The sequence below is a fragment of the Phocoena sinus genome, chromosome 2 (assembly GCF_008692025.1).
Source record: "Phocoena sinus isolate mPhoSin1 chromosome 2, mPhoSin1.pri, whole genome shotgun sequence".
Lineage (NCBI taxonomy): Eukaryota > Metazoa > Chordata > Mammalia > Artiodactyla > Phocoenidae > Phocoena > Phocoena sinus.
In genome coordinates, this window is record NC_045764.1 from 58,535,198 (window position 1) to 58,550,399 (window position 15,202).

A 15,202-nucleotide genomic window follows, 5' to 3' on the forward strand; every position below is an offset into this window, starting at 1 on the left:
GAGGAATTTAGTGGGCAGCAGTGTTGAGTGGAGAGAGCTTCAGCCAGGAGCCTAGGAGTAAGTGCCCTTTCACTATGTTTCAGCCTCCCGCCTGTTTCCTTTGCGTCTCTCATCACAACTCAATAACTTTATGTTTACTGATTTTCTGTCTGCTGAGAGCGGTCTGTCTCTCTGGTTCCCCTCTTGGTGCTGGGCACGGAGCAGACATTAATTAATGGTAGTTATCATAGGTATGCAGCGGCTTGCCCAAGGTCACTCTGTGGTTAGACTAAGGACCCGCCTGTGATGCCATCCTCTGGCCTTGCCCTTCCTGGGACTCCGAGCTCCAACATCTCACCCGCCAGGTGTCGGGCCTGGAGGCGGGACCAGAGTGGTGAGGAGGGGCCAGGTGTGAAAAGGCGGAGCTAGAATGGATAGTGTGGGGCCAAAACCCGGGCCGGGGGAACGACTGGGCGGAACGGAGGCGGCGCTATGAGTAGGAGGGGCGGGGCCAGAGACGACGAGTCGGGGCTGGGCGGAACAAGAGGGGGCGGGGGCGGGGTTTGGGCGGGGCTAGGCTTCCTGAACCTCTTCTCGCGCCCAGAGCCCGCCCAAATCCGGCGGGCAGTGGAGGCTACCCCGGTTCCAGCTGAGGAGCCGGTCAGCCCCTCCGCAGCCGCTGCTAGCCTTTGGCTCCAACCCACACTCCCGGCTCGGTCCCTCGAGTCCGCGTTCCCCACGCGGCCGTCGCGAGGCGGCTCCCTGCATTCCCGCGCGGGTCCCGGGCGATGGCCGCGCGGGGGTCGGAGCGCAGGGTCCTCAGCCTCGGGCACCGCCCGCTCCACTTCCTCCTCGTTTTTCAGCTGGTCTCCGGGCGCTGGGGTCCGGAGGGCGCGGGAGGCGGCGTGCCCGGAGGTGAGCCTGGGCGACGGAGGGCGGTCCGTGGGTTCGTCCTCGGAGCGGGCGGTGGGGCTCAGGGCCGCCGGGGTGCGCCGGGCGGGGACCGCGGGGAGGCCGGGGCAGCTTCACGGCGGTGCCCGGAGAGCCGCGAGGCTGCGGCCCGCACCGAAAATCTTGTTATACGGAGGGTGGTTATATTTTTCTCCTGGGGCTTGGGGTGAGGTTTCAGTTTAAATGCTCAGATGTGTTCATTTAAATGCAGAGAAAAGGCTTCTTTGAATTTTGTTCCGTGACCCGCATCACTGGAGACTGCTGTGTACTTCGATACAACTTTTTCAATAAAAGATGCTGTCGTTATCCAGCAGGGCTTTCCTTTCTTGGTTTCAGCTGGGCTTCCCACGTAGTTACTTTATTCACAGGCAACTATGAAGGCTCCTTGGACTTAATACTAGGGATTAGGATTTGATCTTCTACCCCTTGGCCCCCTCCTCCTCCCCAACTCGCCCCTTAGCATTTGAAATCTTCCCTTTTGCCCGAAGATGAAACATGTTAGCTGTAGAAGGCTGGGCAGAGGACTAACCATTTGCATCCTAAATTCCTCCTTAGCATCTTGGAATAGAGCTTTTCCCCAGCCTTCTCTATTTCAAAATGTTGTGGACAGGAATAGAAACAACAAAAGAAAATGCTTAGTTCTTTTTAAAATTCAAAGCTTCAGAAAGTTTGAGTCTGCCCCCTCAACACCTTGAAGAAAAATACTACTATTTATGGAGCACCTATGGTGTGATCTAAACATAGAAAAAAGTAAGACTCCTTTAAGCAAGAGGTAAAAGCTGAAGTTCACTACACCAGTATTTCAATTTTTATGAGTGAGGAAACTTTATTTGGGTATAAGCAGAACCTTTTCTTGTCTTTCCTTCCTTAAGGTTTTAAAGCTCTGATTCCTGATTCTAGGAAGTGATAATCTTGAAGACTAGAATTATTTATTGCAGGATGTATTGCTTAACGAAGACTGTAGAGAAAGAACGTGGAGGATGACTTAAACAAATAAATCCTGTGCAGAGAGATTCATAGTTTAACAGAAAGAAAGGAATGTGATTTTGGAGCCAGGCAAACCTGGGTTCAAATTATAACTCTGGTGTATCTTGACTTGGACAAGCTTGTCTCAGCAGTCCTCCTTCTTTGAAAAATGGGGATAATACTGCTTACCTCTGAGTCATTTTCAGGATTAAATAATATGTGTGAAATGCCAGGCACTCTGCCTGGCACTCTAGAAAACAGTAGTCTCTACTCCTTTTGGTGAAAGTGGAACTTCTTTCATCTGTTTTAATATAAAACATTGTAGCCAAGATTAAATGGTGTAAATAGCTATCTGTTCATGCTTGGTGTACAGTGTTATATCCAAACAATCCGAGCTGATTAATTCCTTCCTGCCCCCACTCTTCTTAGTGAATACCTCTCTTATAATAACCATCTTGTTGGATTACATTTATATATTTTTTTCTCTTGGTCCCACATGAGCTCCTTAAGAACTGTGATCTTATGTGTATCTTTGTATCTCTAAAACCTAGCGTATTGCAGCAGTCCAGTAAATGTTTGTGGATGAATGAATGGAACAGTAAGATCTCTCTGGATATCAGTTTCCTCATCTGTAAAAGGAGGGATCATGAAAAGTTTCCCTCTCAGACTCTAAAATGCCAAGATTCTGATGCTCTTAGTAAGTGATCATTTGAAGAACAAAGTGATGTTGAAAGAATGATGGAATTGCACACTTGCTCCTAATTGTTAATATGCTTTTGTGTAAAACTGCTGAAGTGCTGTCTGGAATTGGGAGACCTGCCATTAATTTGCTGTGTTTCCTTGGGCATATTGCTTGACCTTGCTGAACCTTTAGTTCTCCATTTTTAAAATTAGAAGGTGGTAGTAGATGGATTTCAGGTCCTTCCAACTATAATTAATTTTATATTTACATTTTATTGTTTTCATATTCATCTCAGGATCTTAATAACTTTTCTTTGTGGTTTTCTGTGAACCAATCTCTAGGAAAAGAAAATGTCTAGTCTGCCAGCAGCCATACTTATTTGGCTGGTAGAAGGTTACAGAGCTGTGAAAGATACTCAGGAGGCAATTTTGTCTGTATTAAAGTATAGATAATTAACCTAGTATATTAAGATAATACGAGCCTTTTAAACTGACCTGACCATGATTACAAGAGTGATTTATGGAAATTAGATAGTCATTAGTCAGTTATATTTCTTAGCTGTGTGACATTTTCAATGGTTGAAACTTTATTATTAGTATATGTAGGGGCTGAGTTCTGTTTCATTCAAAGGAAAATAAAATAATTATTTCATAGAAAATGAGAGCTATGAAAGATTCTTTTTCTTCTCACCTTTAGTCATTTTCATTAACATCTTAGGAAGCTAATAGAAATACACATATAGCGACTGTCCTCTCTACTTTTGTTATGATTATATCCAAAAGAGTATCTGGATGCCTTATGTAAGGATATAAACTTTTCATGCAGTTTAATTTGAAATTAAAAATTATTTTTGTTTCCTTGCAAATACTAAGTATGCTTTATGAGCTAGAGTAAGCACCTGGAAGATAGGGTTTTATTTGTGTATCTCCTGAAACGTTTCAGACGAGTTTGTAAATGTAGCTTATGGATGGAACTTTGAAAAGGTTTTCAGTCATTTCTCAGAATAGGGTATTTTTTAACCTATAATCTACAAATTAGATCTAGTAAGTAATTTTTATAATTAGGATATGAGTTTTTAGCACAGTAATTTAAGTACAAAACATTTTTCTTCTAAAAGCATTATTTTTCTCCCCTAAGAATTGCAATTAAATTCTTTCAGATGTAATTTTAAGTTTAATATTAAATAAGCATGTCTTGACGATGAGAGTTGGTAAATACTGGAATAGTTTTGGAAAAAAGTTTACAATTTGTTTCTTTAGAAAACTGCTCTCCAGAACAGCATAGGTATCATTTTATAATGACAATATAAAACCAGTCTGCTCTGTGACTAAAATTTTAATTTAAATGTTCTGTTTCCATTTTGGGGAAGGATGATATTATTTCTCCTGTGTTTAATTCAGTGACCTCATGTTCTTTTCTTCTAAAGAAGAATTATAAAATATAGACTTTTACCAACAAAAATAGGAATTAAATATGAATATTTGAATTCTGACAAAAAGGACAATATGAACTTCTGATATTTCTTTTTATTTTACGATCAACAGTGTATATATGGAGTTGGGCAAAACTGCTTTTCCTCTCAGTCAGCGCTTCTCAACCTCTGACATTTGGGGCTGGATATTTCTTTGTTATGGGAGATTGTCCTTTGCCTTGTAGGTTGTTTGGCAGGAAGCTTGGCCTCTATCCACAAGATGCCAGTAGCAGCCACCAAAAAATACCTCCAGATATTGTCAAATGGGCCTTTGGGGACAAAATTGTCTCCCTCTTCCCCCACCCTTGAGAATCACTGCTCTAAGTCTTGTACACCAGGGCTCCTCAAACTTTAATGTGCACAGGAATCCTCTGGGGATGTTGTTATAATGCAGGCACTGGTTCAGAGGTGGGGCCTGAGGTTCTGCATTTCTCACAAGACCCCAAGTGATATAGATGCTGCTGGTCAGAGTACCACACTTTGAGTAGCAAGGTTGTAGACAGTTTCCCATTCATATGAATTGGATGGATTTTTAAGAGGATCCAGTGATAGTACCTATGGAAACAGAGAATTTACAATGAACTATAGCCCAAACAGGATAAGGCCAATAGAAACTAAGCACTATCCCACCAGCCTAACAAATAGAGCTGTCTTCCCATTTCCATGTTTCCTTCCAGTCCCCACTATTCATTCATATTTGGACAATCCTAAGGAGGAAATTTGCAAGAGCCTTTTTTTTTTTTAGGTTCATTTCATCTTATTTATTTTTGGCTGCGTTAGGTCTTCGTTGCTGTGTGTGGGCTTTCTCTAGTTGTGGCGAGCGGGGGCTACTCTTCGTTGCGGTGCACAGGCTTCTCAGTGTGGTGGCTTCTCTTGTTGTGGAGCACGGGCTCTAGGCGCGGGCTTCAGTAGTTGTGGCTCATGGGCTTCGTTGCTCTGCGGCATGTGGGATCTTCCTGGACCAGGGCTCGAACCCGTGTCCCCTGCATTGGCAGGCGGATTCGTAACCACTGCGCCTCCAGGGAAGCCCTGCAAGAGTCTTAGTCAAGGTCACACAGGCTATAGTGAACTGAGGCAACTTCATGTCCCATCGGGTGTTTTAGTTCATGACACTGTAAATATACTAGCTCATAATACATATTTATTGCCTGTTGAGAGGTGTCAAATTACAATAGTGAATTCTACATTTATTCAATCTGATGATGCTTAAACTTTTAAAGTGTGCAAGTTGTCTCTTCTTGAAAACTATTGACTGGACCTAAATTTAACACTGCCTAAGGTCGTTTTCTTACTGCAAGTGTTCTGAGAGGGCAAGATGTTAAATTAGATTTGCTAAAGCGTATCCGTTACAGAGAAACTTTATCCGATAATTCTGTGATAAAAATCAATAGAAAATATAATGAAAATCCTAGAGTGAAAAAAAAAACCCTCTGCATTTCATCTGTAACACTTAAAATAATGACTGGTAAGCATACCTATTTGCCACATTGAAAATGTTGGATATAGTATGCATTTCTTCTCATTTACAAAATGGTTGGTTACATTCACTTTTTTATCTTGCTATTGCTTAAAATAGCCCTCCTAGCACTGCTGCAGAGAGGATCTTTAAAAAAGGTATACAAGACACTTTGTTAACTTAAAAAACATACAAGCAGACTTGTAGAGAAAGATTACTCAAGGAATGCCTTAATTATGAATTGAGTATATATAATATATGTCACTGTTACAAACCTTTTAGATACGTTATGTTATTTCTTCCTATGGTGACCTGTAAAGGAGAAAAGGAAGACTATTAGCAGTAACCAGCAAAATTTACGACATGTATACCTTGACTCAGCAGTTCTACTCCTGCGGGTTGGTGCCATAGAAGTCCTTGTACAAGGATGTTAACTACAGCATTTTTCCACTGTAGCATGGTTAGAAATAACCAAAAACTAAAGACTGTATAAATGCCTACCAGTGGTGAAAGCTTACATAAATTATGATACACCCATAACCCAGACCGCTTTGCGGCTTATGAAGAAAGAGTGAGATGGATGGATGTACATTGACCTTGAGAATTGAATGACAGAAGCAAGCCACAGAAGTTAAAAAGAAAACATTTGTTCTTCCTCTGTGTGTGTGTGTGTATTTTAAGATGTGTACACAACAGACTTAACAGTGGTTAGCCTTGCAGGAAGGGAGATAGGAGGAGAGGGAGATTTCCTACTCTTAATGTGCTTTTGGTTGGAATCTTGACAATGATCATATATTACTTTTGTCATTAAAGTATTACTTTTCTTAAGATTTTTAAAAATGTGGACCATTTTAAAAGTCTTTACTGAATTTGTTACCACATTGCTTCCGTTTTTTATGTTTTGGTTTTTTGGCCACGAGGCAAGTGGGATCTTAGCTCCCCAACCAGGGATTGAAGCCGCACCCCCTGCATTGGAAGGCGAAGTCTTAACCACTGGATGGCCAGGGAAGTCCCTAAATATTATTCTGAGAACAGAAACAAATCTGGGTTCTACTTCTACATCTGCTGCTTACCAGCTACTGTTGTTAGACCAGTGACTCTCAACCAGGGGCAGTTTTGTGCATCCTTCCCTCCCCACCACCAGGGGATATTTGGCGATGTTTGGCCATGTTTTGGGTTGTCACATTGAGGGGGTGGTATATGCAGTGGATGGAAGCCAGGGATGCTGCCAAACATCCTGTAGTGCATGGGACAGCCCCCTGTAACAAAGAACTATCTAACCCAAACTGTCAATAGTGTTGAGTTGAGAAATTCTTTGTTAGACTTCAGGGCTGCAGCTATGTTCACATATGCAGGGGGTGCCCTTCACATTGTGAGGTGTTCTCGGCATAGCCATACAGTTTATAATTATGATATGATGAAAGTAAATAAATATGCAAACTTGTCCCCAGGAAGGCAGGCACCAGAGTTTTCTGCTTTACCTCTAGCACCTAACAGAGGCTGGCATGGGAAGTAGGCACTCAACAATTGTTGAATGAATGAATGAGCTAAACTAGGTATTACATGTTAGGCTCTAATATACTCAGGTTGTAGCAAATGCTAAAGATTTAAGAAGAATTTATGGAAAAAACTTAAAATTATAGCAGGTGTTGTCTGTTAATTTATCTTTATCTAAAGATTGGCAAAGGACTACTATTATTCATATTTAGCTGCAGAACACCTTGGCTGACTTTTTTCAATACTTTTTGGTAAGAAAATGATGATTCTTCATGGAAGAATGCCAGTAGAGGACACTATTGTGTCTTATCTTCCTAGAATTGGTTTTAAAAATCCTTATCTATTTAGCTACCTACCGAATTTAGTGGAACAAACTTTAAAAAGAGTTTTAAACTACCTTAGACACTACCTGACATAGTGAGATAATGTACTTTTTCATTTTTTCCGCATAACAGTGAGGCAACAAAGCAGAAGTTATCCTTTTTATTAATGTTTTATAGTGGAAAAACTCAAACATACACAAAAATCCTCAAGTAAAACAAACTGAAGAGTTCTTGCCATTTAACAGTTTTCAACATTTTGCCAACAGATATCCTTATTTCTGTAAATTAGAAAATGGGGGGAATTCCCTGGTGGCACAGTGGTTAAGAGTTTGCGCTCCCAATACAAGGGGCCCAGTTTCGATCCCTGGTCAGGGAACTAGATTCCACATGCATGCTAGAACTAAGAGTTTGCATGCCACATCTAACGAGCCCACTGGATGCAACTAAGGAGCCCGTAAGCCGCAACTAAGACCCAGTGCAACCAAATAAATAAATAAGTAAATATTAAAGAAAAAGAAAAGAAAATGGGGACATATGGAATTTAACCCCTATTTAGTGGTGCCGAGTGTTCAAATTATGGTTTTCAGCTTTGCGGTTTTGTGCCGTTTCTTAATCATCATACTAAAATTAAGGATCAAGGTTACATTTCTTTGAAAATATATGTGGTTTCAGTAAGTGACTTAAAAGTGAAATTTCTTCGGTAAGTCATTCTTTTAATTCCTCAAACCTGAGACAATACCAGAGTAATGATACTTGGAGTTACAAATGGATTTGTAAAACCCAAATTTAAATTTCTCAGAGTTAATGGCAGTATATATATATGCACTTTTTACGTATTCAATTTAGTTTTTCTCTTGTATTTTTAACTACTTCAGAAGAATTGCCCATTAATTATTTTTGTTGTTCTTGTCCTATTTTCAGTGTGCTTCACAGTTTGGTTCTCTTTGTTTTTCTGAGATATGTGATTTATGTGCTGTTAGTAGGTTGGTATTCTACTTATTGTTATTAGCTGTGAAGGATATAGACTTGAGGAGAGCTATTCACTGAACTGTCATTGCACTGTGTTAAGAGTGCCCGATGCCACAGACATGTTATGTTCTTCCTTCTCTTTTTTTGCAAGGTCCTGTTGTCTAGATTAATCTGTAGGTAGATGATCTTTCTTGGGCTATCGTGGAAGTTTTAGGTAGAAATCAGTAGCTCTGCAGGCAGTGATTGCTTTTGTGGTAATATTTTTGTGTGTTTGCCTTTTGAGGTCTATCAGGTATCATTACTTTAGCAATCATTTATGGACTAATAAGAATGACCCTGTGGGGGCATTTATAGGAACAATTTTATTTAATCCTCACAATAACCTTATTAGGTAGGTATTGTTTTAGACCAGTTTTACTGATGAAAAAACTAATATGCCAAGAGGTTAGGTAACTTGCCTTCAGGTCAGACAGTAATTATTAGAGGCTAGATAGAAGCCAACCTGTGGACTTAAAATCCTGAGTTCTTAGCCAGTATGTTATATTAACTCTCTTCATATTCAAATCTGAGTAAGACAAGGTCTCTCTAACTTCAAGAAGCTGTCTAGTGACTCGTAATCCTTAACAGCAAAATTGTGTATCTCTTGTGACAGTTGCTTTCACAGCCAATGATGAAATTCTGAATTATTACAGATAAATGGGAATCATCAGATGGTACTGACTCCTTTACCCATTCATATATTCAATTCAACAAATGGAGCATCTACTATGTGCCAGTATGTTGTTGGGTGATGGGGTTATGATGGTGAATAAAACACATTACCTGCTGCCATTAGTTTCCACCACAGTGGGGAAGACAGACTTTAATCAGATACATCCAAGATTGTATAATTACACCCCAGATAAGGAACATGGTTCTCTGCAGAGGAACCTAATGGAGACTTTGGGGGCAGGACAGAGTCCTGAAGAAGTTGAGATTTGAAGGATGAGTAGGAGTTAGCTAGGTGAAGGGGAGGGAGGACACCTCAGAAGGGAAGAAGAGCACTCCTTACAGGAGGGAATAGTGTTGTGTGTTTGAGAAGCTGAACTGGCCGTGTAGCTGGAGAGAGCAAAGGGGAGAGGCTACAGGGGACAGATCGGGCAGCGTTTGGCCTTAAGGATTTTGGTCTATCTTAATGGAATACTACAGAAGGATTTTAAGCCAGGGTGTAATATCAGCTTTGTGTTTTGAAAAGATCACTTGTGTATCAGTGCAGAGAACCAATTGGAGGGGGCTAAGAAATTGCGTGGCCACCACTTAGGGCAGTACGCTTGCCCTTGTCCTGATGAGAGTTGCAGATAGCATGTGCTAGGATGGTGGCCATGAAGCTGTTAAGAAATGGATGGATTTGAGAAATATTTAGGAGGTGAAATCAATAGTTTCCTTGTGGATTGGCAATACAGGTGGTATGAAAGATGACTCCTAGGTTTTTAAGTTGTGGAACTAGGCAGATGCTGGGACCACTCACTGTGATGGGGGACACCATCAGGGGACCATTTTGGGGAAGATCATGAATTTGGTTTTGCGCATGTTGATTTCATATAGATTAGAGAACTGTGACATATGGAGGTTAACAGGTAACTAGTGGTGCTGAGTATTCAAATTAAAGCTTTCAGCTTTGTGGTTCTATGTCCCTTCCTCTTCATACTAAAATTAATGAGCGAGATTACATTTTTTTGAAACTATGTGTGGTTTCACTAAATGACTTGAAATTTTTTTGGGAAGTGGGTATTCAGGTGTGGACCGAGAGGAGAGGTCTGTACAGGAGGTACAGATTCCATGAAAGCAATCTCTCTTTTTCCTTAAGCTTATTTTAGTTGTTGTACCCTTCGAAATGACCTTTTGGGATTCTCTGTTGTAAATAAATGGAGAACTAGAGTAGAATTTCTAGAATCTGCCTTGTTGAGTGCAATTTCATAAGCCTCCTGAAAAATTACTAAAAGTAATTGTTGGGTACCCCCAAAAAATTCCCTGCCAAAGTAAGGATTAGATGTGCTTAAGCCAGTAGTTTCTGAAAGACTATGCTTGATGGGTGTTTCTGAAAGTGTGTCCTGAAAACGCAAAGCATCCCTGAGGTCTATCAGGTGGTCAGCGCTGGAATAATATTTTTTGCATACATTTTACATACTTGAAATGTAAGATTAATTGTGTTTTTTTAAAGATGTGTGTGCCATTGTGTTCTTAATGTTTGCATTTTTAAAGAATGTATATGTAACGAATTGTCCTTGCTAACATGTTAATAACCTTGTGGAGTTTCGCTAGGCTTCATGTAATTTAAAGGTAGTTACTGACATTAGCTATTGCATTATATTCCATTTTTTAAAAATGGATGAGTGACTCGAAAATAGTGATGATGAATAGTAATGTACAATTCAGAATTCTGCTATAATGTAGTGTGTGTACAGAGTATAAATCTATACGTGTTGGGACAAATGTATCTGCAGATATGGTGATTTCACATGTACTCCCCGCAAAGGAAAGCAAAACAATGATTAGCTGGCAATCAGATTTCACCCTATCAGTAATCCATTCCCCAGTACCCAGGGGTTATTTTATTGTGAAACTTTGTCAAATAATGGCAGCCCGGAAAGCATTTGTGACATTTTCAAAGGATAGCAGCCTCTCTGGTGAACCAGTTATTTTCTTGAATAAATATAAAATAACTTTACAGTACAAAATTGATGAACTTTTTTGCTGAAGAGGCCGAGATCCCAGAGACGACATTCAGAGTAGAATGAGTTCCATGCGCCCAAAAGGGCTTTAAGGCCTGCTAGTGGTAAGCAGCTTGTGAAGCCAGGCACAAGTTATTCTGCTAGAAGAGAAAGCAGAGTGACTATTACTAAAGTCCCTTTATTAAATGACAGTGCTAGGGACTTCCCTGGTGGCACAGTGGTCGGAAATCCGCCTGCCAGTGCAGGGGACACGGGTTCGAGCCCTGGTCTGGGAAGATCCCACATGCTGCAAAGCAGCTAGGCCTGTGTGCCCCAAGCACTGATCCTGCACTCTAGAGCCCGCAAGCCACAACCACTGAAGACTGGGTACCTAGAGCCCGTGCTCTGCAACAAGAGAAGCCACCGCAATGAGAAGTCCGCGCACCGCGACAAATAGTAACCTCCACTCGCCGCACCTAGAGAAAGCCCGCGCACAGCAACAAAGACCCAGTGCAGCCAAAAATAAATAAATTTATTATAAATAAATTAATTAATTAATAAATGACAGTGCTAGATGTCGCATGGTATTTTTTTTTTTTGTGGTACACGGGCCTCTCTCACTGTTGTGGCCTCTCCCGTTGTGGAGCACGGGCTCCGGACACGCAGGCTCAGCGGCCATGGCTCACGGGCCCAGCTGCTCCGCGGCATGTGGGAACCTCCCAGACCGGGGCACGAACCCGTGTCCCCTGCATCGGCAGGTGGACTCTCAAGCACTGCGCCACCAGGGAAGCCCTGTCGCATGGTGTTAATAGCATGCCAAGTGGAAGAGCTATTACTATCACTTGTGTGCTTTCTGGTATTTTGCTTTTTGGTTAGACAAAACCACTAAATGCAGAGCACGAATCACCCTCTGGTTTATGCCTGGTATGTATGAGGGAGGTGTGCCGGGTGACATTTTATTTTTATCCCTGGGGACTCAGGTTACAGAAGAAGAGATTTTAAATTTCTTTTGGATCCTTTTGTGATCTCTGATGTAGACTGGAAAAGTGTGTTGAGAACAGCTCTGACAGCACCAAGTCTGTGGGCAGCAGGGAAGGGTGTAGCTCTGCAAGTAAGCGGTGTTGCACGGCGTGGCCGGGTCCTGCACTTTCATTCACAGAGAGCAGCTGGTGGGGACAGCATGCTTCCTGATCTCAGTTCAGTGTTGAAGGAGATATTAAACAGTTGTGAATAAGAGCAGATCACAGGCACAGGCGTGTCTTTCAGCCTGGTGCATGAAGAAATGGGCACTCTGTGTAAGCCTCTGCTTTTCTGCATTGCATTGTCCTGGTTCTCAAGGGGAAAAGTGCACACATGAGTTCTTAAACTTGTGGGATTTGAGAGAAACATTTTTTTCATGACATTAATAATGCCATTTTTTCTGATTTCTGATGTTCTCAAGTAGCATAGCTCCTTGGTACAGTCATATCTTGAATAGTTAGAAGTGATCTATCAAATTTAGTTTTGAGGATGTCAATGTGACAAGATAATATTTTTGAAATATTAATGCCCTCTTTATGTTGTTCCTGGTTTTTCCTTTTACCTCTTGGCTCTTCCCCCTACCTGCTCAAGCTAGCTAATTCTGTGCTCATACTTCAGAGAAGGAACGTGATGTGCCAGCAGACAGTGGGTCTAGGAGTTCATTTTTGCCTTTTTCAGTTTCAAAAACTTGGACCGTAGAGGGCAGCTTAGCATAGGCTACGTAATGTTAGAGCACAGCTTTTCCTTGATAGGAGGAAATAATTCCTTGGGCTTGCGGAAGGGGAAAAGACATAAGAGATGGACAGGAGAAAGAGTCAGTAGGACTCAGGGTGAAGGGACTGGGCTTGAAGGACACTTGGATAGAAGCCCGTATAAAGCCCATATGATGCAGCACTCAAGGTCTTTTTTCAGTTCCCTGTTTTTTTTAATATTTATTTATTTATTTGGCTGCGCCTTGTCTTAGTTGCGGCACGCGGGATCTTCTTTGCTGTGTGCCAGACCTTCATTGCAGCATGCAGGATCTTTTAGTTGTGGTATGTGGGGTCTAGTTCCCTGACCAGGGGGTCGAACCTGGGCCCCCTGCATTGGGAGTGTAGAGTCTTAACCACTGGACCACCAGGGAAGTCCCCAGGTCCCTGTTTAAGTTGAATTTCCAGATCTACCAATGCTTGCTGCCATTCCTGAGAGCTAGGATTTTCTTAACTAGTAGAAATGAAAAATAAGAAGTCAGTTAACCGGGCTTCCCTGGTGGTGCAGTGGTTGAGAGTCTGCCTGCCGATGCAGGGGACACGGGTTCGTGCCCCGGTCCGGGAAGATCCCACATGCCGCGCAGCGGCTGGGCCCGTGAGCCACGGCCTCTGAGCCTGCGCGTCCGGAGCCTGTGCTCCGCAATGGGAGAGGCCACAACAGTGAGAGGCCCGCGTACCGGAAAAAAAAAAAAAAAATCAGTTAACCAAGGGACCTGACCTATGGCTCAAGCACCAATCACAAAGATAGATGGTGAAAGATGATAGCACCATCCACCTTACTACTAAGGTCCAGTTCTTATATAAAAATAGTTTTTCATGGGGCTTCCCTGGTGGCGCAGTGGTTGAGAATCTGCCTGCCAGTGCAGGGGACACGGGTTCGAGCCCTGGTATGGGAAGATCCCACATGCCACGGAGCAGCTAGGCCCGTGAGCCACAATTACTGAGCCTGCGCGTCTGGAGCCTGTGCCCCACAACAAGAGAGGCCGCGATAGTGAAAGGCCCGCACACCACGGTGAAGAGTGGCCCCCGCACCGCGATGAAGAGTGGACCCCGCTTGCCGCAACTAGAGAAAGCCCTCGCACGAAATGAAGACCCAACACAGCCAAAAATAAATAAATAAATAATCCTTCCCTCTACAAAAAAATAATAATATATATATATTTTTCACTTTTATTCCAATAACTAAGTAATGTCAAAACTTTACCTAATGTCAGCAGTCTTCCTGTGTGCTGAACACACACTGAGATGTGGGAAAGTATAAGAAACTTGTAGCCTATCTGAGGAGTGTGGCTACTTGAGAATTATTTTTTTCATTGAGTGTGGTATTTTCCCCCTTTCCTTTTTTGTACCCTCCCTTTCCCATTTCTTCTCTCTCCCTCCTTCCCTAACCCACATGAATATCCCCCCATATAACCCTTGTTAATTACCCTTGTTGATTTAGTAATGCAAAATGCCATAATTTTCCTCAGGCGTATATAATTATATAGGTAGATAGATATAGATAGATTTTAATAATTAATTATTTTACAAAAGTAGGATTACATTATAGTCTCTTTTCTATCCCTTTTTTCCCTTTAACAATACCTCATGAAAATCCTGAAGCCTTTTGCTGTGTTTTGTTCAGTTCAAGTTTTTATTTGATAAAACGTATTACAAACTCCTTGTTTTGTTGTTGAAATTTCAGATGCCATCTCTGTGGGTGATAGTTTCAATTGTAGTTTTTTTTAATAATTAAAAACTGTAATGGTGGTTTCAAAAATACATAGCATAAAATTTACCATCTTAACCATTTTTAAGTTCAGTAATATTAAGTATATTCACATTGTTGTGCAACAGATCACCAGAACTTCTTCATCTTGCAGAGCTGAAGCTCTATGCCCATTGAAAAACTTTCCATTTCTTTCTTCCCCCAGGCCTGGGGAACCACATTCTACTTTCTGTTTCTGTGAGTTTGACTACTTTAGATACCTAATGTAAATGGAATCATGCAGTATTCGTCTTTCTGTGACTAGCCTATTTCACTCAGCGTAATGTCCTCAAGGTTCACCCATGTTGTAGCCTGTATCAGAATTTCCTTCCTTTTTAAGGCTGAATAATATTCCATTCTGTGTATATATCACATTTTGTTTATCCATTCATCTGTAGATGGACATTTGTGTTGCTTTTACCTCTTGTAAATAAAGCTGCTATGTACATGGATGTGCTAATATATCTCTTTAAAGTCCTGATTTCAGTTCTTTGGGAAATATACTCAGAATTGGATTTTGTGGATCATATGTAATTCTATTTTTAATTTTTTGAGGAACTGACATATTGTTTTCCACAGCGGCTGTACCATTTTACATTCCTACCAATGCTGTACAAGGGTTCTAACTTCTCTACATCCTTGCCAGCACTTGCTACTTTCTGTTTGTTTAATAGTAGCCATCTTACTGGGTTTGAGGGGATA

At 41.6% G+C, this 15,202-nt stretch overlaps 1 protein-coding gene across 1 annotated transcript in view; it reads left to right on the top strand.

Moving 5' to 3' along the window:
• The first annotated feature begins 595 nt into the window (after window positions 1-595).
• Window positions 596-15,202, top strand: part of CHRNA5 (cholinergic receptor nicotinic alpha 5 subunit) — a 60,490-nt gene continuing 45,883 nt past the window's right edge. The window contains exon 1 of the mRNA XM_032624581.1: window positions 596-894. Coding sequence (XP_032480472.1) covers window positions 768-894 — 127 coding nt within the window. The 5' untranslated portion in view covers window positions 596-767. The remainder of the gene's footprint in view (window positions 895-15,202) is intronic.